The following is a 22,842-nucleotide window of genomic DNA, read 5'->3' on the forward strand; positions in this document are numbered from 1 at the left end:
CAAGATCTTCCCCACCTCCCCTCTTCATGCCATCTCTCCCTTCTTTGAGTCTGAACTGGTCATTTAGTCAGTTATCTGGGGAAGTTCAGGGGCCTTGGCTATAACATTGGCACTCCCCTGCACATGGCCCACCTCCATGTCATACCCCTGGAGGAGCAGGCTCCATCTCAGGAGCTTGGCATTAGCCGCTTTCATTTGGTGCAGCCACATCAGGGGCAAATGGTCAGTGTACCCGCTAAAGTGCAGCTCAAAAAGATACAGCTGCAGCTTTTTAAGGGCCCAGCCCATAGCCAGGCATTGCTTCCCTGTGGCTGCGTAGTGCTGCTTCCAGGAGAGCAGTTGCTTGCTCAGGTACACAATGGGGTGTCTTTCCCCTTTAATATCAGTTTGCATCAGCACCGCACCTAGCCTGGTGTCTGAGGTATCAGTGAACCCCAGGGTTTGCTAAAATCTGGGTTTACCAGCACTGGGCCTTCTATGACAGCCTCCTTCAGTGCCCAGAGAGCCCTCGGGCACTGCTTGGTCCAGAGTACCCTGTCTGGCTTCTCTTCCTACACAGCTCCGTAAGGGGAGTGTAGTGGAGTGGACCCCCGCTCCTGCCCTGACGGGTTAAAAACAGCCCTGGGAGGGGGCTGTGGCTGGGGAAAACAGCTTTTAGGTTGGGCTGATTGGGGGAAGTGGCTGCAGCTGGGGCCATGCCCCAAACAGACTCAGCTGGCCCTAGAAAGGCAGAGAAGCTAGGGGCAGCCACAGTCTCTCTGTTTGTAGAGGGAGAAGAGCCTGGTTGCAGGGAGCTGGACACAGGGTATCTGAGTGGAGCAGGGCTGGGGAAAGGCAGAGGAGATGCGGAGCTCCAGCCTGGAAAGCCCCAGGCTGCAGCCTAGCAGAAGGCCAAGAGGTACTGGGGGTTGCAGAGGGCAGCCCAGGGGTAGGCCAAGGCAGCAGGTCCTAACTGCTTTGCCGATGATGAGTGGCTAATACTGCAGTCTGCCCCAAGGTGCGTGGGCTAGACAGAGACTGGACAGTAGCCTTATACTGAAGCGAGGTGGGAATAGTGGGTGGGAGTTTTCTGGGGATGGGAGACCCTGAGAGAAAGGGGTTACTGCCAGAGGGCAGCACCCCATGTAAAAGGGCACCGGGTCCAGGGAGGGACACGGGAGCCAGAGGACAGGTGGATCACCGGCCCGCAGAGGGCACTCCAGAGCTGCAACAAGCTAATTCCTAGAAGTCACCAGCAGGAGGCGCCGCAGGGCTGAGTCTGCTCCTCTACATGGGGCTAAAATAGGGCACAAACCTCTGGTAGCGCCCGCCATCCCAATGAAAGCTTGAATCTGCTGCCGCTTCTGGGGAGCAGGCCAGTCCTTGATTGCCCACACTTAGACAGCTCTGGCTTCAGGTGGCTGCTCCTCACCCTTTGGCCCAGATATGACACCTCTGCCATCCCCACTTCGCACTTCCCAGCTTTTATAGTCAGTCCTGCATCCCTTGGGCCCTGGCTAGGTTCTCACTGAGCTCATGGGCTTGGCCAGGGAGCTTTTCTGGGAAAGTCAGGACATACTCCACCACTGACTCTCCATCGGGAGTGGCCTTTCCCTTCCACTCATCAAGTCCAGGGGTCCCCTCACTCTCCTCCCATACAGCAACTCAAACAGGGAGAACCGTGTGGATTCCTGGGGCACTTCCCTGTAGGCGAACAGCAGGTGGGGTAAATACTTGTCTCAGTCCTGCGGGTGCTGGTCCATAAATGTTTTCCGCATCATCTTTTAGGGTCTCATTGAACCTCTCCACCAGCCCGTTGGACTGAGGGTGATGGAGGCCCAGGTGTGTCAGTCCCCACACTTCACCACAAGCACTGGAGTTTGGCCAACATGAAGTTGGACCCCTGGTCGGGAACCCCACTCTGCTGAGAATGCTCAGCAGCTCATCTGCCACAGTGTCTGCCTTGATAGAGGCCAGGGCCACCACCTCGAGGTAGCGCATAGCGAAATCCATCACCACCAGGATGTATTTCTTCCCTAACCGGGTCACCTTGCTGAGGGGCCCCACTATGTCCACAGCTACCTTCTGGAAAGGCTCCTCTATGATGGTCAAAGGTCTCAGCAGTTCTTTACATTATCCCGGGCCTTCCCCACCCTCTGGCAGGGGTCACAGGACCTGCAGTGCTGCCGGACGTTGTCAAAGTCCCCAAGCCCATAAAATTTCTGCAGCAACCTCTGCCTGGTGCGCCAGATGCCCCGATGATCCCGAGAGGCGAATATCATGGGCTGAGTACCACAGTCTGTGGCAGTTCCTCTGGGGAACCATCAGCTGCCTCCTGGCTTTCCAAGGTTCAGTTTACCCCAGGCCAGCCCATTCCTGGTACAAGAATCCCTTCTCCCACAGGAATCTCTGCCGGCGGTCCTCCCCCTGGGACTGTGCTCTGCTGTGGCCAGTAAGGGCCCTCAGCTTCTCTAAGGAGGGATCCTTGGGCACTCTGTCTGGAATTCAACTGCTAGGTTTAGGGCCACAGCTCTGGTTGGATGTGCCTCAGTTTCCCCCCTTCTGACAGAGGTTCAGGCCTAGCCCTGTCAAGCCCTATCCTCGGTGCTTCACTCCCTGCCATTGGGAGGTCCTGCACTGCTGGATCAGGACATGTTGTCTCTCACTGGCTCTGGCTCCGGGTAAAGACCAGGGCACTCTGAGTGCTAGCCAGCCAGTCTTACCCATTAGCACCTCCGTGGGTAGCTGATCGTGCAACCCAACCTCATTGGGGCCCTCCTTAGTTCCCCATTTCAGATGTATCCTCATTACAGGCACCTTGACAGTGGCCCAAACACTCCTCTCAGGGTCATGTTGGCATTGGGCATTAGCTGGTCTGGGTCCACCCCCTCGGGCTGCACCAGTGTCACCTCAGCGCTCATGTCCCAGAAGCCCTAGACGCTCCTTCCCCCCCACCTCGATGGGGATGATGTAGCGATTCTCTCCCCAGGTCGGTTCGCAAATTGAGTGTGGGTGCTCCAGGGCTGGAGCCCTGCCTTCCCCAGCTGGCCTGGCCTGGCCTGTCGGTCCCCTCTCCCTGGCCCTGCCGCATGGACTGCAGCCCCCTGGATTGTTGATGCCTGCTCGGTCTCCTGAGCCTTAGCACCTCTCTGAGCCTTCGCATACCTGTCTCTCGCCTTGGGCCCCCTCAGGGAGTCCCCTCGCTCTGGACCCCTGGGGCCTCCACTCCCAGAGGGAATAATGCCACCCTGATCTCTAGACCAGAGCGACTCTCAGCCAGTGTAACACAGGAGGGTTTACTGAACGTCTGAACACAGCACAGGAAACTCTCAGGGCCTCAGGCCTGGCCTCCCTCAGCACAGCACATGTAGGTCTCTCCAGCCTCCAGGTGGGCTCTGGCTGCTCTCTCTTCCTTGCCCAGAGACCCTTCCTTCCAGCTGAGCATCCAATATCACCAGCTCCCGCATCTGTCCTTTGTATTCTGCCTGAGAAAAACAGGTTGCCTGGGCCACCGCCTCCTCTCATCCGTCCTTTGTCCCCCTGGGGCTGGAACCAGCTGGTCAGGTCACTGGGGTCCTCTCCCTTCAACCCATTATCCTCCCACTGTCCCAAACTGGCTGTGACTCCCGAGCTGGGACTCCTGGTCATCAGGTCACTAGTTGCTGGGGTGTCCATCCTCCAGGCCATTCACTGGCCCTCTGTAACAACAAACTCTCTCCCCCACCACCTCGTTAAACCAGTTATGCCCAGGGAAACTGAGTCCCACGCCCTCTGCATGCCAACCATAGAAAAAACAAAACAAAAATCCCTGTTTCATCACACCTGTTCACCTGCTCTCCACAGCTCTCACCCAGCCCCAAACTGGTGCCCACGGGCTGGAGTTGGAGCAACTCACAGATTGGAAACTTCCTGTTGTACAAGGTCTGCTCAGCAACCAGCTTCCATGCACAGCGGCTGGTGCCCACGCTCAGGGAGGCAGAGCTGATGTACCACTGGCCTGGGGCAGAGTGGGCTTGGGTCTTGATGGGGTGCGAGACTCGGGAGGGCCCAGCCATCGGGGATGGTCTCAATGCCCCTGGGGGCACTGTGTTTCTTTTAGTTATAGGTATCTCCCAAACCCTTGCATATCTCAACACTGGGTGAGGAGTCCTTGTATAAACATGCCCCAGCCCAGAGGCAGCCACATCTCAGCACTGGAGAGATGTCCCTCTGTTGACCCAGGCCAGATTCAGCTGCGTGTCAGTTCTTAAGTCGAAGGATGGATTCTGTGGTGGGCTGTGGAATCCAGCTGCCTCTCCGGATACAGCCGATGACTCGGGTCCCATCACAAGGGAGTCCTCAGACTCAGTGACCCGGGACCTGGGAGGCATTTGAGGAACTGAGAGAGAGAAAACAAACCATCTGAGTTCAATGAACCGGCTACAATCTGCTGGCATCTCCCCTGCTGAGAGACCCTACCGGGGAAAGACCCCAGGTCCCATTCCCACCAGCCAGTGCCCCACCCTGCTGAGAGACCCTAGAGGGGAAAGGCCCCGTGCCCCATTCCCCTTACTCTCAGCCAGTCCCCTGCACTGGGGCTGGAAGCCAACTGTCCATGGGAGCTGCCTGTATCTGTGACAATCTCCGTCTTGCATCGATGGCACCGAGATCTCCAGCCACTGGAACGGGGCTTCTGCGAGACAGTCTAGCGCCGGATTCACGCCCTGACTTCCCCTTCCTGTCTTGAACTCTCACATCTCACCCCAGCCCTCGCCCTGACACTCAAACCCGCTCCCTGCCAGGCAGGTCTCCTCATGCACCCAGCTCTTCTCATTGGATTTGGGATTCCCTAGCCGTCCTAACCTGGCATCTCCTGTTCCAGTGCGCTGTTCCCAGGCTCCTGACACCGGAGGCAGACGCATCTTTGGTCTGGGTAAGCAACCCCTGGACAGTGTCACTGTGTGGCTGTTCCTCAGTTCTTCCGCCCTGGAGGCAGCTGGATCTCAGCTTGTGACGAGTGATTTGTGTCTGCAGCATGTACAATATGATAAGAGGTGTGAGCTGCTAGCGCTAAAATATTATTGTGTGACTGGAAAAAGCAGTAATAAAGGGATAGAGGTGAGATGGGAGGCAGGTAGCCAGGACTCCTGGCTTCCATCCATGGCTCTGGGAGGAGACTGGGGTTTAGAGGGTCTCAGAGCCAGGTGTCATGGGTTCAGTCACAGAGACCCCCTTGGGACAGTCGCTGGATGTGCTGAAGCTACCTCTGAGCCTGTTTTCCACTGCCAGTTAGGGATTCCAGAACCCTGCCTTGTTGAGCCAGACACGCCAGTCTGCTGCAACACAGACCCAGGTCTGGTCCATGCTCCCAAAGCTGCAGACTTGAACTGAAAACCACTCAGCAGGTCACCTATCTCCAGAACCCAGTCACCCAGTTCCCAATGGGATCCAAACCCCAAATAAATCCGTTTTACTCTGTATAAGCTTTATACAGAGTAAACTTATAAATTGTCCACCGTCTCTAACACTGATAGAGAGAGATTCACAGGTATTAATCACTTACTCTGGGTTAATTAATAAACAGAAGTTAATTTATTAAGTATAAAAAGTAGGATTTAAGTGGTTTCAAGAAATAACAGACAGAACAAAGTAGTTATCAAGCACAATAAAAGAAAACACGCATGTCTAAGCCTAATATGTTTAAGAAACTGAATATAGGTAAATCTCACCCTCAGAGATGTTCCAATAAGCTTCTTTCACAGACTAGACTCCTTCCTAGTCTGGGCACAATCCTCTCCCCGGTACAGTCCTTGTTAGTTCCAGCTTGGGTGGTAACTAGGGGTTTTCTCATGACTGCAGCCCTCTTTGTTCTGTTCCATCCCCTTTTATGGCTTTGGCACAAGGTGGGAATCCTTTGTGTCTCTGGCTCCCCAACCCTCCTCCTAAATGGAAAAGCACCAGGTTTAAGATGGATTCCAGTACCAGGTGCCATGGTCACATGTCCTGTGAGACCCCAGCCTCCATTCTCTTTGGCCTCACTCACAGGAAGGCTTTCAGGTAAACAGCCATTTACAACCAATTGTCCTGGTCAGTGGGAGCCATCAAGAGTCTAAACCACCATTAGTGGCCCAAACTTTGCATAATTACAAGAGGACTTCAGAGTTAACTTCATATTTCTAGCTTCATATACAAGCATGATGCATTTGTACAAATAGGATGAACTCGCTCAGTGGATTATAAGCTTTGTAACGATCCCTTACAAGAGACCTTATGCATAAAGCATATTCCAATTACATTATATTCACACTCATAAGCATATTTCCATAAACATATGGAGTGCAATGTCACACCAGGACTCCTGGGTTCTGTCCCTGGCTCTGGGAGGGGAGCAGGGTCTAGTGGGTTAGAGTGGGGGGTGGAGGCAGGGAGTCACAACTCCTGGGTTCTGTCCCAGCTCTGGGAGGAGAGTGAGGGTTAGGGGGCTCAGAGCCTGGACTCCTGGGTTCTATTTCCAGCCCCACAAGCAACATGCAGCCTGCTACAGTTGCAGGGAAGCTGAGGGCAGCCCCTGCCAGATGGAGGGGAAGTTGGCAGGATATTGGTGCTGGAGTTTCTGAGACAGCATGTCTCCCCAGTGGCCCCCTCAGCACCCACTTCTGCTTTCAGGTTACAGTGCATGACAGCTCCCCAGGCTCTGAGTCACAAACCCTGGGGAACCTGGTGTCACGGAGTGTGGGGGAGTCCGGCCCTGCACCCCTCTTCCTGGGACCCACAGTGACTCTCAGCCAGCCAGTAAAACAGAAGGTTTATTGGACAACAGGAACACAGGTTACAGCAGAGCTTGCAGGCACAGTCAGGACCCCTCCACCGAGTCCTTCTGGGCTTTCAGGGTGCTTGGATCCTAGCTAGGATACCCTGAATTCCACCCACACAGCCCCAAGCCCAAACTCAAACTGCTTCCCTCCTGCCACTCCCTTCCTTTGTTCCCCTTCCCGGGCAAAGGTGTTTGACCTTTCCCCTCCCTTACCTAGCTCAGGTTACAGGCCCTGGCATCGTCCATCCCCTAAAGTCCTCCCCTGCTCTCCCACTCCCCACACAGACAGTCCCTACTGCATCACATCTCTCCCCCCTTCGAGACTGAACTGAGCGGGGTCACTCTGCCCAGTGACCTGGGGAAGTTCAGGGTCCCCTCTCCGGGACAATGCATCCGCTGTCAGGTTGGCACTTCCCTTCACATGGACCACGTCCATGTCATAGTCCTGCAGGAGCAGGCTCCACCTCAGGAGCTTGGCGTTGGCTCCTTTCATCTGGTGCAGCCAGGTCAGGGGAGAGTGGTCGGTGTACACGGTGAAGTGTCGCCCAAAGAGATATGGCTCTAGTTTCTTAAGGGCCCACACCGTGGCCAGGCATTCCTTCTCGATGGCCGCGTAGCTTTGTTCCCGGGGTAGCAGCTTCTTACTCAGGTACACGATGGGGTGTCTCTCCCCCTCTTCATCCTCCTGCATTAACACTGCCCCCAGTCCCGTGTCTGAGGCATCAGTGAACACCATAAAGGGTTTGTCAAAATCTGGGTTTGCCAGAACTGGGCCACTAACCAGAGCCTCCTTCAGCGCCCGGAAAGCCTCCTGGCACTGCTCAGTCCAGATCACCTTGTCTGGCTTCCCCTTTTTGCACAGTTCAGTGATGGGGCCGGCTATGGCACTGAAGTGGGGCACGAACCTTCGATAGTACCCCGCCATCCCAATAAAGGCCTGGACCTGCTTTTTGGTTTGGGGAGCAGGCCAGTCTCTGATCACCTCCACCTTGGCTGGTTCCGGCTTCAGGCAGCCGCTCCCCACCCGATGGCCCAGGTAAGATACTTCAGCCATCCCCACTTTGCACTTCTCAGCCTTTACTGTTAACCCAGCCTTTCGGAGTCGGTCCAGGACTTGTTTAACCTGGGACACGTGGTCCTCCCAGGTCTGGCTGAAGACGCAGATGTCGTCAATATACGCCACGGCAAAACTCTCCATCCCCCTCAGTAGCTGATCCACCAGGCGCTGGAAGGTGGCTGGCGCTCCCTTGAGGCCGAAGGGCAGGGTCAAAAACTCATAGAGCCCCAGAGGGGTGATAAAGGCCGATTTCAGCCTGGCATCTGCGTCCAGCGGCACTTGCCAGTAGCCTTTGGTAAGATCCATAATGGTGAGGTACCGTGCACCTCCCAGCTTGTCTAGGAGCTCGTCAGGCCTGGGCATAGGGTAGGCATCAGATACGGTGATGGCATTGAGCTTTCGATAGTCCACACAGAACCGGATTGACCCATCCTTCTTGGGAACCAGCACTACTGGCGAGGCCCAAGGGCTGGAAGGCGGCTGGATCACCCCCAAAGCCAGCATGTCCCTGACCTCTCTTTCAAGATCCTGGGCAGTTTTACCAGTGACCCGAAAAGGGGAGCATCTTATAGGGGGGTGTGACCCGGTCTCCACCTGGTGGACAGTCAAATTAGTGCGTCCAGGATGGTTGGAAAACAGCTGTCGGTACAGATGCAGCACCCCTCTGATCTCAGCGTGCTGGCCCGGGGTCAGTTGCTCAGAGAGGGGAATCGCCTCCAGGGGGGAACCAGCTTTTGTCCCAGGGAATAGATCCACTAAGGGGTCATCTCCCTGCCCCTCCCAATGTCCACACACGGCCAACACCACATTCCCCCTGTCATAGTATGGTTTCATCATGTTCACATGGTACACCCGACGGTGATGTGCCCGGTTTGACAGCTCCACCACATAGTTTACCTCATTCAGTTGCTTGATAACCTTGAAGGGCCCTTCCCAGGCGGCCTGGAGTTTGTTTCTCCTCACGGGGATAAGAACCATCACCTGATCCCCGGTGGCGAAGGTACGGGCTCGTGCTGTGTGGTCATACCAGACCTTCTGCCTCCTCTGGGCTCGGGCCAGATTCTCCCTGGCCAGGCCCATGAGCTCGGCCAGTCTTTCCCGGAAGGTCAGGACATACTCCACCACTGACTCTCCCTCGGGAGAGGCCTTCCCCTCCCATTCGTCCCTCATCAGGTCTAGGGGCCCCCTCACCCGCCTTCCATACAACAGTTCGAAAGGTGAAAACCCGGTAGATTCCTGGGGTACCTCCCTGTACACAAACAGCAGGTGAGGTAAGTACTTGTCCCAATCTTGCAGATGCTGGTTCATAAATGTTTTTAGCATCATCTTCAGCTTCCCGTTGAACCTTTCTACCAGCCCGTTGGACTGGGGGTGATACGCTGAGGCCCAGTTGTGCTGGACCCCACATTTCTGCCATAAGGACCGGAGCAGGGCTGACATGAAGTTGGACCCCTGGTCCGTTAAGACCTCCTTGGGGAACCCCACCCGGCTGAAAATTGTCAGCAGCGCATCTGCCACTGTGTCTGCTTCGATAGAGGACAAGGCCACCGCCTCGGGGTAGCGAGTGGCAAAATCCACCACCACCAGGATGTATTTCTTCCCTGACCGGGTCGTCTTGCTGAGAGGTCCCACTATGTCCATGGCCACCTTCTGGAAAGGTTCTTCTATGATGGGTAAAGGCCTCAAAGCCGCTTTCCCCTTGTCCCGGGCCTTCCCCACCCTCTGGCAGGGGTCACAGGATTGGCAGTACTGTCGGACATGGGTAAAGACCCCAGGCCAGTAAAAGTTCTGTAGCAGCCTCTGCCTGGTGCGCCGGATTCCCTGGTGCCCTGCGAGAGGGATGTCATGGGCCAGGTACAACAGCTTGTGACGGAACTTCTGGGGAACCACCAGCTGCCTCTTGATCCCCCATGACTCTACTTCCCCTGGGGGAGCCCATTCTCGGTACAGGAACCCCTTCTCCCACAGGAACCTCTCCTTGCAACCTCTCCTCATGGTCTGTACCGCACTAAGGTCAGCCCGGTCCCTGTGCTTCCGCAAGGAGGGATCTTTCTGCAACTCGGCCTGGAACTCAGCAGCTGGGACAGGAATGGGGACCGGCTCTCTCTTGCTGGCTGGGTCTGAGGCCGCAGCCTCTCTGCACCATGCCCCTGGGCGTTCCCCACTCCCTGAGTTAGGGTCCTGCACCTCAGGTCGAGTACCTTCCCCGTTTTTGGGGTGCAGTGCCATTTGCCGACTCTGACTACGAGTCACGACCAGGGCACTCTGGGTGTTACTAGGCCAGTTCTTAAGGTCCCCTCCCATTAACACGTCAGTGGGCAAATATTGGTGTACCCCCACATCCTTGGGGCCCTCCTTGGCCCCCCATTTCAGGTGTACCCTTGCCACGGGTACCTTGAATGGGGTCCCGCCCACGCCCATCAGGGTCAGGTAGGTGTCGGGCACCATCCGATCTGAGGCCACCACCTCGGGCCGGGCCAGCGTCACCTCTGTGCCTGTGTCCCAGTACCCAGTGACCTTCCTCCCATCCACTTCCAGGGAAACAATGCACTCTTTCCGGAGGGGCAGCCCCGCGCCCACCCGGTAAACCAAAAACCCGGAACCGGGAGCATCCATAGGTGGTATGTTGCCAACCCCCCTTTCCTGGGAATGTAGCCCCTCCTCCGATTGGGTTTTTACCCAGTCCACCCTCTGCGGGTTGGGTCTGCTTGGTCTGTCCCTGAGCTTGGGGCACTGGGCCCGTATGTGACCTCGTTGGCCACAGCGATAGCAGCCCATATCTCGTGGGTCCCCTTGAGTGGGTCGGAGGGACCTGCCGCTGGATGTTCCCCTTTTGGGGGGGTTCTCCATAGGCCCCCTTTGGGAGGTCCCATGATGACTCTCTCTCTGCGTTGAGGCAGGCCTGCTCCTTCGAGACTCCTCCCTGCCATCCCCTGCCCGACTGTCCACAAATTGGTCGGCCAGCTGGCCTGCATGCTGCGGGTTCTCCGGCTTCTGGTCCATCAACCACAGCCTCAGGTCGGACGGGCACTGCTCGTACAGGTGCTCCAGTATGAATAGGTCAAGCAGGTCCTCTTTAGTTTGGGCCCCAGCTGTCCACTTGCGGGCATACCCCTGCGCCCGGTTGACCAGTTGTAGGTATGTGACCTCACGGGTTTTACGCTGGCTCCGGAACTTTTTCCGGTACATCTCAGGAGTCAGCCCAAACTCGCGGAGCAGGGCCTGTTTGAACAGATCATAGTCCCCTGCCTCCGCCCCTTTCAGTCGGCTGTACACCTCCACGGCTGTGGAGTCCAGTAAGGGGGTGAGAACTGCGATCCTGTCTGCAGGGTCAACCCTGTGCAGCTCGCAGGCATTCTCAAAGGCCGTCAGGAAGGTGTCTATGTCCTCCCCCTCCTTACGCCGGGGCAGCAAGTGCTTATCAAAGCTCTTTGTAGGCTTGGGTCCCCCCTCACTCACCGCAGCCGGAGCCTCACTGCTCCTCAGCCGGGCCAGGTCCAGCTCATGTTTACGCTGTTTCTCCTTCTCCTCCCACTCACGCTGGCGCTGGTTCTCCTCATGTTCACGCTGGTTCTCCTCATGTTCACGCTGTTTCGCCTTCTCCTCGAGCTCCTCCCGTCTCAGCTCCCTTTCATATTCCAGCCGCATCCGCTCCACGGATGCCGAGCGTCGCCGGGAGGATCCCCTGCTGGGGGGTGAGCTTCGCCGGGAGTATCCCCTGCTGGCCGGCGGTGTCACGGTGCCCTCGGTATACACTGGGCTCCTCCCCGCCCTTCCTCTACGCCTAGGAAGGGGGGGTCTCGGGAAGCCCTCATCCGCCGGCTGACCACTCCCAGCGGGGACAGACACTGGTGCCTGCGCTGCATCTGCTCGGCTGGTTCCCTCAGAGACAGGGCTCCGTTCATTCATGCGGTCTCCCTGCTCCAGCTGGGCAATCAGCTGGTCCTTGGTGCGTCTCCCTGGGTGCAGCCCCCTCTGCTTGCACAGCTCCAGCAGGTCGCACTTGCGCTGCTTGGCATACATCTTCCTGCTGACCACTCACAGGCAGGGGTGCTCGCCGCTCCCCACGGTTTCCAGGGGGACCCCTAGTGCACCAGCCCTTCTTGAGGTCACCACCTCTCTGCCAGGGTCGAGCTGCAGACTCCTCCGCCCCTGGGACTGCTCGCTGCAATCCCCGGGGGACCCTGTTACTGCAAAGTCCTTCTCACTGGGCACACACTCCCAGGGGTTAACCACCCCTTCGTTTTACTGCTCCCCAGTCACTTACTGCAGGAAGCGCTTTCCACGGGGTGCAGTATATCCCACCGCTGCCACCAGTTGTCACGGAGTGTGGGGGAGTCCGGCCCTGCACCCCTCTTCCTGGGACCCACAGTGACTCTCAGCCAGCCAGTAAGACAGAAGGTTTATTGGACAACAGGAACACAGGTTACAGCAGAGCTTGCAGGCACAGTCAGGACCCCTCCACCGAGTCCTTCTGGGCTTTCAGGGTGCTTGGATCCTAGCTAGGATACCCTGAATTCCGCCCACACAGCCCCAAGCCCAAACTCAAACTGCTTCCCTCCTGCCACTCCCTTCCTTTGACCCCTTCCCGGGCAAAGGTGTTGACCTTTCCCCTCCCTTACCTAGCTCAGGTTACAGGCTCTGGCATCGTCCATCTCCTAAAGTCCTCCCCTGCTCTCCCACTCCCCACACAGACAGTCCCTACTGCATCACACCTGGGCTGCAGGGTCGGAGACCCAGGCGCTGGGTCCCCCTCTGCAGGTCTAGGGTTGAGTGGAACTAGGGTCAGGGAGGAAGCTGGATGGTCTGTGGAGACTGTGGTGCCCCTCAATACCAACCGGCAGCCCTTTGCTAACTCAGCCCTGGGCTCCCCTCCCCCATAGCTCTGCCACTGCCCCTCAAGCCCAATCAGGATCCGCCCTGGGGCTCCCCCAGCATGGGGACCACACTGGAGGCATCGACTCAGGGGGCCACGTACAGCAGGGGGTTCCCCAGCTCCCATCTCTTAGTCTCCTTCCCGAGAGCACCTGAGGGCAGGAAATGGAACTACTGTGGTTTCCCCCTTCCCATGGGGGCGGTTGTGAAGGGAAGGGAGGGCAGGCATTGCAGAGGGGGCAGTTATGTTATGCTTATAAGAAGCACACGGCATCTTCTTCAGGGGAAAAAGCAAAACGCCACATTTATTAGCATATGCATTTAATCTCACATACATACACACAAACTGTCCCACCAGTCGACGTTATAGTTACCAGTCCTGAGTCCGGAACAATCTAGTGGCCAGCTAGGTTGATCAAGGGTAGAGAGGAGCCGGGTTCTGTTGGTCACAACATGATGCTTCTGGGAAGTCTTGGCAGGACGAACCCAAAGTTTCATGGCAAAGCGCCCTGTTTATATAGTGATCTTCATTGGGACCAATGAGTTTTGCACCATCATGCTGTAATAAATCACTGTTTCATGAGTACTTGTTCTCTTAAATTGTTCTTCTCGTCGTTTATCTTGTTCTTTCATCACTCTCTCAGGGAGTTTCCCCATGTCTGTTTTGATCACAGCATCTTTTTCCCATTGATAGGTGCCTGCCCTATCTTTTAGAGTCGTCAATCTGCCCTCCTCTGAAATCTCAATAGGGACAGGTTACAATTTTCTGGTGCCTTTATGTCTATCCTCAGATCCTCTCTAGAACATCTGGTCCGGTAATGGCCTTCACACCTATCTTCTAACACACACCTTCCTCATTCACATGGAAAACAGAACTGATTTACACAGAACATTTGAACAGGAACATCAAATTGCATTGCAGGAGAAAACAATCCTGGCGTCCTTTTACTTATTGCAAAATGCTAATTTTAAACCTACAACAAAGTGGTGACCCTAAAGGTCTGTTACTGCCTTGAAATCAGCTTCAGACAGAAGATTCTGGCTAATGCATCTTTATCAATGGTCCATTAGGCCACTGATTCCTGCTTTAAGAGAGGGTGGCTGGCAGAATATGGTCAAATCATGCTGGTGATCACCCCTTCGGCCTCAAAAGTTGAAGGTTTTATACATTGCTCTAGTAGCTTTCCAGGTGTCGAGGTCAGGATCACTGGTTTATAGTTCCCCAGCTCCTCTGTTTTTCCCCTTTTAAAGAGGGCTACTCTGTTAGCCCTTCTCCCATCTTCTGAGACCTCTCCTGGCATCCACAAGTTTGCAAATATTATTGCCAGTGGCTTCAAGATTTCTTCGACTAATTCCTTCAGCCCCCTGGGTTGAACAGCTTCCTGCCCCACTGATCTGAATTCATTCAGATTGGTTGGAACATCTCTGATGTGTCCTTTACTTATCCCAATCTGCAGCCTTTCCCTTTGCTGTTCGTGGTAACTTCACTGGTCGCCCACTCACATGTAGTTTTTTTGTGGGAAGACTGTAGCAAAGCAGGCACTGAGCAGCGCTGCCTTCCCACCATCTTCTGTCACCAGCTCAGGATTTATGGCCAATCTCACAATTCTTGGAGAAGATCTCAGGGGGTTTTTTTGCCAATTTTAAGGATTTTTTTTAGCCCATGATCTTTTGGAACCGTCTGGGTATTTGGCGGGGGGAGGGGGCTCACTGCACTGCCAACAGTGCCAGATCAACCCCCTGCAGAACCCAGCAGCACTGATAGTCCCCAAGGTAGATCTGTGTCCCCCTAAACAGCCTCTGCTCTCAAACTCCCCGCCCCATCTGTCTTTAGGTCTGTTCCAGCTGGACGCCCCAGCCATGGGAAGAGCCCTGCTGCCACAGCAGGACACCAGAGAAGGGGAGCCCCTGGCTCAGGGGCTCCCCTGGAGAGCAGGGGATCCTGCCCCCCCTGCAGCAATGCTGAGGGTCCTGATCCTCACCCTGCTCTGGAGGGGTAAGTAAGAAGCACCTGCAGCCCCAGTGCAGGGGGAAGGGCAGGGCCAGATCTGTCCCAGGACTTGGAAGGGAGACTGGCCAGAGGGGGAGGGGAGCCTAGTGCCCCAGTGTGGTGCTAGGGGGTGTTGAGTGACAGGGAGTGTGGGCAGAGGGCTCGATGTAGGGAAGGCTAGAAAGTAAATGAAGTGAGATTTGGTCAAGGACCCAGGACTGGACTCGCAAGGGGCTGCAGATTGGGAGTGAGGGGCACTGGCGCAGCTGTGCGGGGAGCTCAGGGTTGGTCTCTGCTCTCTATGGGTCCCACATTGATCCCTCCCCATCCCTTGCAGGGTCCCTGTCCCAGCTGCCCAGACTTACCCTGACGGTGCCACAGTCGGTGTCGGTGCAGGAGGGTCTCTGCGTTCTCATTCCCTGCACCTTCACATACCCAGCCTCCTCTGACATCTACAATTCCTGGGCCCGGCTCTACAAATACTGGTACAAGGATCCAGCTGCTGTGGGCCATGATTCGCCCGTGGCCAGCAGTGACTCCAGCCGGGGGGTGTCGCAGGAGACCCAGGGCCGGTTCCAGCTGGCGAAGAAGCCAGCGCACGGAGACTGCTCCTTGCAAATCAGCGATGCCCGACGGACGGATGCGGGGAAATATTTCTTTAGATTCGAGAAAGGATCATTGAAATACAATTACCTCTCCAATTCCTATGGCACTGATGCAAAGCTCGCGATCTCGGTGCCAGGTAAGAGCAGCTGCAGTCACAGCTGATCAGCCCCCCTGAGCCAGCCAGTCCCCGCTCTGGGGCCGGATCAGGGACGGTAACCCCAGAGGGGAAAGGTCTCCTGTCCTCAAGTGATTCTCCCCTCTCCCCATGTCTCAGGGCTGACGGAGGAGCCAGAGATCCAGATCTCGCCGGCGCATGGGCTGCCAGGGACTCTGCTGGCCGGGGAGCCGGTGACTGTGACCTGCACGGCCCCTGGGCGCTGCTCCGGGCCCCCTCCCCGAGTCACCTGGATGGGGCCGTTCAGCGACACAGCCAGGGACGTCTCAACCCGGCTGGCAAATGGCTCCTGGGCCCACAGCTCTGCACTCAGCTTCACGCCCGGCCCGGGGGACCATGGCAAAGAGCTCGTCTGCACCGTCACCTACAGGCCACCAAAGGGACCTTCCACCCGCAGAACCGTCCAGCTCCACGTCGTCTGTGAGTGACCACCCCAGCCCCTCTGTGCTGGCCCCCAGCCCCCTCTGCTGGGCTCCCCACTCCTGCGTGCCTGACCCCCAACTCAGCCCTTTGCTGGAATCCCCACCCCCCACCATGCACCCTCAGCCAATTCTACTCCAGGCCCCTTTCCTCCACACCGTGCAGCCACTTCTCCCTTGGGATCTTCACCCCTTCCTGCCCCCCTTGGCTATGGCTACCCCCTCCCATCCACACCCCCAGGTCTCCAGGCCCTTCTCTAATGGGATCCTCTCCACCCCCGACCTGCCCTGCCCCCAGAATTCTCCTGTGCTGGGATCCAACCCCCCCTCAATACTGTCCCCTCTTACTGGGATTCCCCACCTCACACCAGCCACTCCAATTCCCCCTGAGATCCCCCCAGGCTGTCCCACCGCGTCTCCTCTCCCCTCTCCTTTTTGCCGGGATCGGTGGATGCTCTGTATGGGGCAGACTGTTAACGGGACTGTCACTGTCCGGCACTAAACACGCTCCAGGCTCAGTGCCCAGAGACCTCGGCTGACCCTGCCCCAGGGCAAACCCCCATTAAATGGCCTGTGACCCTCACATTGCAGATCCAGGGCAGAGGGAAAATCACCGGCTGCCCTTGTGAGGAGAAGGATCAAATCAGGCTTCACTGTAAGGACTGCCCTTGTTCCCTCAGATGGAAGGAGATTTAGCAGGAAACTGCCCCCCTTCCCCGCTCCCGTGTCCGCGCTGCAATCAGAGACCCGCAGCCCAACCCAACGGACCCAGGCTCTGAGCCATGGGGCTTTGAGGGCAGCATGGATGGACCCTGCTAGGCCTGGCCAGCCGGTAGCAGCATCCAGCTGTTCCAGGTGTTGCTTCTAGCCACCCCTCTGGGTGCTATCCAGGCCTGGCTAGCCAAGCTCCAGGGGCAAAAGGAGAGGGCTGGGGAGAGATGAACCGAGGGGGGAAGGCAAAGGACCCATGACGGGGGTGTCTGATGTCCCTGGTGGTGGCTGGGGCTCAGCTGGAGCTGGGAGTGGGGTTATTTAGATCCCTGGCTCTGTCCCACCCTAGGGAGGAGATGTTTGAGGAACAGGACACTGAACACCCAGGCGCCTGGCAGACAGTGGCACTGAAATGGTGACACTCGCTTCAGTACCCAGGCCTGAGCAGCCCGGCCCCTCATTAGTGCCTCTGCCTATTAGGCCGAGTTTTGACCTCCTGGTTTTGGTCCCTTGGGTTTCCATTTCCCACGGTTCTGGTTCCCCAGTGTGGCCCTAACCCGGCCCCTGGGTTCCATCAGGCACCCCTTGGGTGGGGCTCGGTCACTTCCCTTCCCCACCCATGGGTCTTGTGTCACTTCAGGAACTTTTCCGTCCCCCAGCTGAGCTCACAGTGAGGGGCCATGTCTAGGCTCAGTGATCACTAGCGACACCCCCACCCCCCCGGTGCTGTCCAGTCCCCCTGATCCCCCCTGTCTGGTTTGTGTTACAGACCCGCCCAGACCCCCCAACATCACTGGGACCCTGACCAGGAACGGACGCCCCGGTGAGAGGCTGCGCTGCGAGCCCTGAGAATCAGTGAGCGCCTCCTAGTCACGCTCTGCCCATGCGCAGGGCCAGGCCCCAGGCTCAGCCGGGCCAGGCTGGTCCGTGCCCAGAGGGGAGAGCCCGAGGAAGCTGCAGGACTGTGGGGAGGGTGATGGGGGGAGCAGGCCTGGTTCCCTCTGTCTTCAGACCCCGGAGTGGCATTAAGGGGGCACTAGTCAGTATGGAGGAGGTGACTATGGGACCGATCTCTGCGACGGAGACCTGCTGCCTTGGAAGGGCATCCACTCCGGAGGTGGCTGCATCTTGACTCCTTTGGAGGGGATCTCCAGCAGGGGGGGATAACCTGCCTGCTCGTCTCTTCCAGGGCCTGCCCCATTGGGAGCTGAGGGCGACGTCGTGTCTTTGGAGACTCAGGAGGATGACTCCCTAAGTCTGCGCTGTGAGGCTGGGAGCAGACTTGAGGCCACTCTGAGCTGGGCCAGGATGAACAGGTCCCTGAGCCCTGGCCAGGGAGGGGCCGGGCGCCTGGAGCTGCCAAATCTCAGGATAGGGGATGCTGGGGAGTATCGGTGCTGGGCAAAGAATTCCTATGGGTCGGCCAGCCGGGCCCTGTGTGTGCATGTGCAGAGTAAGGCTCTGGGGGGGGCTGTGCTGCAAGGATAAGGACAGGGGTTCAGTGAAGGGCGCTGTGCTGCAGGGGGCTGGGCTGGGGGCTCAGCAGGGGGCACTAGGCTGCAGCGGGTGGGCAGGAGATCCATGGGGTGGTGTGGAGGGGCAGGGGGTATTGGGGGTGCTGGGCAGCAGATCAGGGTGTCAGTGGGGGGCTCTCTCCAATCTAATATGTTGCCTTGGGTATTTCAGCTCTGGAGACGACTCTGCAAATCACCGTCTCCAGAGCTAACAGGAGTGACCCCCAGTTATTCCAAGGTATCTCGGGGCCTTTCCCCTCTAGGGGGCGCTGGCCACCATTCAGCCCCCGGGCAGGGACTTGTTGGCTCAGGGTGCAAGTTGCTCCGTGTTATTTCTATTCCCAGACCCCAGCACCCTGGTGGCAAACGGGTCACAGCTCTCAGCCTGGGAGGGTGACTCCCTGCGGTTCCTCTGCTCCGTCGCCAGCAGCCCCCCCGCTGTACTGGGCTGGGTGAGGGGGGGCCGAGCCATCGAGGGCACTCACCCCGTGGGGGAGAATCAGCTGCAGCTGGATCTGCCCAACGTGACGGCCGAGGACAGGGGGCTGTACAGGTGCTGGGCCCAGAGAAAGGAGAGCTCTGCCCAGGGGACATTCCAGCTGCAGGTTGAGTGTGAGTGGGGTTAACCTGTGGGATTCCTTGCCCCTGGATATTAGTGGAGTTAATCCACACAACTCCCTACCACTGGGTGTTAGTGAGGTTAACCTGTGCTACTCCCTGCCACTGGGTTTCTCTCACAGTGACAACAGTCAGAATCTCTTGCTCTCTGCAGACAGCCCCCGGCCGGGGACCAGGCTGAACTCATCCTGCCAGCACCAGGGGCCCAGTATCAGCTGCAACTGCTCCCTGCGCTCCCACCCCCCACCCCAGCTCCAGTGGCAGGTGGACGGGGTGTCTCTGGCTGGGAATGGCTCATGGGGGGCCCTGCAGGTCAGCTCGTGGGCCCAGGGGGACGAGGTCGTCAGCACCCTGAGCTGGATGGGAAGTGAGGACAGGGGCCCCCAGATCTTCTGCCTTGGCTCCAACTGCCACGGGAGCTACGCCGCCCTGCACTTTGACTTCAGCCTCCCGCAGAGAGGTGAGACACTTGGACTCCTGGGTTCTGTCCCCAGGCTGGGGAGGGGAGTCAGGGGCTGGGAACCAGGACTCCTGGGTTCTATCCCAGCAGTGCCCTGTGCTCTGTGTTTTCGCAGGTGCGGAGGAGCCTGGCAAGCTGCTGGGCGTGGGGGTGGCCTGTGGGCTGGGGGTCGCCACTGGCTTCTTCCTTCTGGGGCTCTGCGTGATCAAGTGAGTCTGAGGCCTCCTGCCCCGCCCCCCAGCTGCCCCTCCAAGATCCCGCTGAGATCCCCTGCCATGTCCTGTGGGTTATTCCAGCGCTCTTCCTCCCCAAGTGAGATCCTCCTCCCTCAAGCCCCTCTCCCTGGCCTATCCCAGTCCCCTGTGCTCTAGCCTCCCCCACGCATGTCCCTACTTTCTCTCTCCTCATGGGTCTCTTTCCCCCCCCCTCCCAGTCTCATGCATCTGTCCTGATCTGTTTCCCCACAGGCTGTGGGGCCAGGATCTGGCACCCCCTACTGCTGAGGCAGGGGAAATGGCTAACAGGAGCCAGGACAAGCACACAGTGGATGATACCAGCCTGATCTACATTAACGTCACCACCATCCCCATGGTATGTACCTGCGGGGAGCAGGGACCAAGCCCACCTGCTCTGCCCACCCCACCCCTTCTTTGCCCCGTCCACATCTTCTTCTTCCCACCCCCTTAATGAAAGCATGAATATAAGCCAGGCTGTTACCAGGGCACAAAATGCATAGGACTAGATTGGGGCTTGAATAGTGCCAACCCCTGGGTGTCTCCCAAACACACTAGCTGGGCAAGAAATGCATTTATGCGGCTGCCTTCTATGGTATTAGATGCATATGCTCAGATAATGCACGCAGGGTGCACCATGTCTGTTCCAAATATGTGCACCCTGCAGGAAATGCAAAGAATGCATCAGAATAGTCTATGCATCCATGAGATGCATGGGATCAAATCATGCATGCACAGTGCATAAAATGTGCACAACCCCATGCATCTTGCTAATGTGTGGCCTGTGCAGCTGAGGCAGTGAATTCATTAATCAAGCTGTAGCTGGCATGGGATCAGCTCATGGTGCAGCGAGAGTGAAACACACCCAATCTCCTGCCTCTTGCTAGTGCACACCCGATGCCGGAAATGCATTTGCAGGGCGGGTGGGGGAAACGAGGCCTGGGGCAGCCCATGCAATCAGCTCAGCAAGGTGGATGCAAGTCTCTGCCTAGTGTCTCTGCCTTGCTTCTCACTCAGGATCACAAGACGCCAGCCGCCCACCGGACCAAAGGTGTCCAGGACGGGGCTACAGCAGCACAGGCCCCGCTGGGCCCGGGGAAGCCGGATGAGCTGCATTACGCCTCCATCAACTTCTCCAAGCTGCAGTGCAAAGCGGGGGAGCCTCCGGAGGCCCCGGACACGGAATATTCCGAGGTCCGGCTGAAATAGCCCCCTCATGCCATGGGCCCAGGCTGAGTGTATCTGGCCTGTCCAGTGCAGAGCCGATCATAGTGAGGAAGGAAGAGGGAAGGGGTCGTCCCAGGGCTGGACCCGTGACGTAGGAGACCTAGGCGCAAATCCCTGCTCAGGCCTGGACTCTGGGCAGAGTCAAGTAGGCCTTGGAGATGCTGGAGCGCTGCATTGAGGGGAGGTATCCCAGAGTCCCCTGCAGCCGGGTCTCAAAGCCTGCACCCTCCTAAACCCTACTGCCCCCGGGGGAAAGAACCTCTCAGCCCCAGGGAGTCCCTCTTCTACCCTGCCTGAGCCCTCACCCACTCGTTTCACAAATGGGCAGGATGGTCACACTCAGGGGCAGCAGCTGGCGGGAGTGGAGGGATGGGCTTGTGTCTAGCATGCTGGCCTGGTACTCAGGCTTCCTGGCTTCTAGTCCCTGCTCCACTGAATCTGCTGTAGGTGAGGCTGAGCCAGTTGCTGCATCTGCCTGGCCTTGGTTTCCTCACCTTGAAAATTGGGATAATAATGGTGCCCTGGGCTAGTTATGTTATAAACTCTTAGGGGCAGGGAGTGTCTCTCACTGTGCCTGGGCAGCACCTGGCACAACAGGGCCCTGGTCTCTGTCTAGGTCGATCAGTGCCACGTGATTATAACTTCATAATAACAATGTTCTATTGAAGGTAACATGTTCACTCTGAAGCCAAAAGCATCCAACTGTAAAGGTCCCTGTTTACAAGCTGTCACTTGAAATAGATTTTCATGTGTCATTTTTTGTCACGGCTACTTTTTTAACAAAGGTCCACTAACAACTATGACTTATTTGCGTCCAGTGAAGAATCAGTTTTTACGTCTGCTTTTTCCCTGGGAAGGCCCCAATCGCATCTAGTTTCTGGGCAGCACCCAGCATGATGGGGCCCAGATCTCAGCTTGGGCAGGGCCAGTCTCTCGCTGTGTGTACTCCCAGGACTCGTTTTGGCTTGGCTACGTATGGCCCCTGGGAGTGACCCTCCTTTGGCGTGACAGTTCCCGGGATGGTTGCGCTCTCTCTCTCTCTGGGGTTAGGCCCTCTGGTCCCATTGCATCCTGGGGATTGCCTCTGAGTTGGCCTGTCTCTGCTGTGGGCCCTCGCAGGGAGTACCTACTTTCCTGACCCCCGGGGCCTGTTAATGTGGTGGAGGAGATCGGCTTCCATTACCCCAGCTTGCCGGAACCTGAAACTACCCTCACGAGAGTTTGCCAGACCCCCTCCAAGCAGCTGTGCCACCTGTCAGGGAGGGGGACTTACAGGCTGCCACTCACTCTTCCAATGTGATATATCCAAGTCACAGCACCAAGATGTTAGAGATCTTATTCCTTCACCCTCCCACTTCCTGATCCTTCTTGCATGAACAGAGAGCAGCAATACCCGGAGTCTGAAGGAATATTCTCAGCTATACCTTAACCCATCATTTTACTGAAATCTATCTAACCAATCCTAACATATTGTAACATAATTCTCTAACCAATTATATCCCACTACCCTAATTAACTTACACCCAGCAAAATTAATTATACAGCAGCCAGAAACAATTAGAGAACCCGGCAGATTAGCAATAGAAAAGTGGGGACCATAAAGATGAAACAGACAGAAATGAGGGTTTCACACCCACAACCACTGAGAAGTGATTTCTTGCCAGACAGGATGCTCTCAAACTAAGTTTTCTTTAACCATCTTTATCTGGTGGCGATGGGCACTATCAGGAGAGGATTGTCTTCCTAACAGCCCAATACCCCCTTATTTCAGTGTGACGGGTTTGGGATGTGAGGATGTGACCGTTCTCTTCCCAGCGTATGGCTGCTCAGCCAAAGGCCTTAGCCGAAGAACCAGGCCTCAAACTGTCACAGTGAGAGAAGGCCCTGACACAGGCAGACAGTGATTTTGATTCTTTCTTTTATACCTCCATAACTAGCTAAATGTTAAACATATACCTAAATTCTTAAAGTATAGGCCTTTACAGACAGGCCTGAATATCTATATCCTAACACTCCACCTCTTTTTTTTTTCTTTTGGGATCCTGCTGCCCAGGTATCCCTGGAAAAGCACAGGACATATGGCAACACATTTCCTGATAGGGCCAGGCATCATAGTGGAAGGTGTCGATGCTCCATCTGTCCTACTGCCCCTTGTGTAGTACAATGCCCGGCACCTTCTCTGGTT

General features: G+C 56.8%; 1 protein-coding gene across 1 annotated transcript; it reads left to right on the forward strand.

The window, feature by feature from the left end:
• The first annotated feature begins 4,759 nt into the window (after positions 1–4,759).
• Positions 4,760–20,920, forward strand: LOC127038232 (sialic acid-binding Ig-like lectin 16). Its single transcript, XM_050930750.1, has 12 exons — positions 4,760–4,891; positions 14,539–14,700; positions 15,032–15,436; positions 15,575–15,895; positions 17,375–17,428; positions 17,795–18,058; positions 18,292–18,357; positions 18,465–18,731; positions 18,892–19,197; positions 19,313–19,406; positions 19,665–19,788; positions 20,448–20,920. Exons 2-12 carry the CDS (start codon positions 14,565–14,567, stop codon positions 20,637–20,639), a joined length of 2,229 nt encoding a protein of 742 aa, XP_050786707.1. The 5' UTR covers positions 4,760–4,891; positions 14,539–14,564; the 3' UTR covers positions 20,640–20,920.
• The last annotated feature ends 1,922 nt before the right edge of the window (positions 20,921–22,842 follow it).

Source organism: Gopherus flavomarginatus, chromosome 20 (assembly GCF_025201925.1).
Source record: "Gopherus flavomarginatus isolate rGopFla2 chromosome 20, rGopFla2.mat.asm, whole genome shotgun sequence".
Taxonomy (NCBI): domain Eukaryota; kingdom Metazoa; phylum Chordata; order Testudines; family Testudinidae; genus Gopherus; species Gopherus flavomarginatus.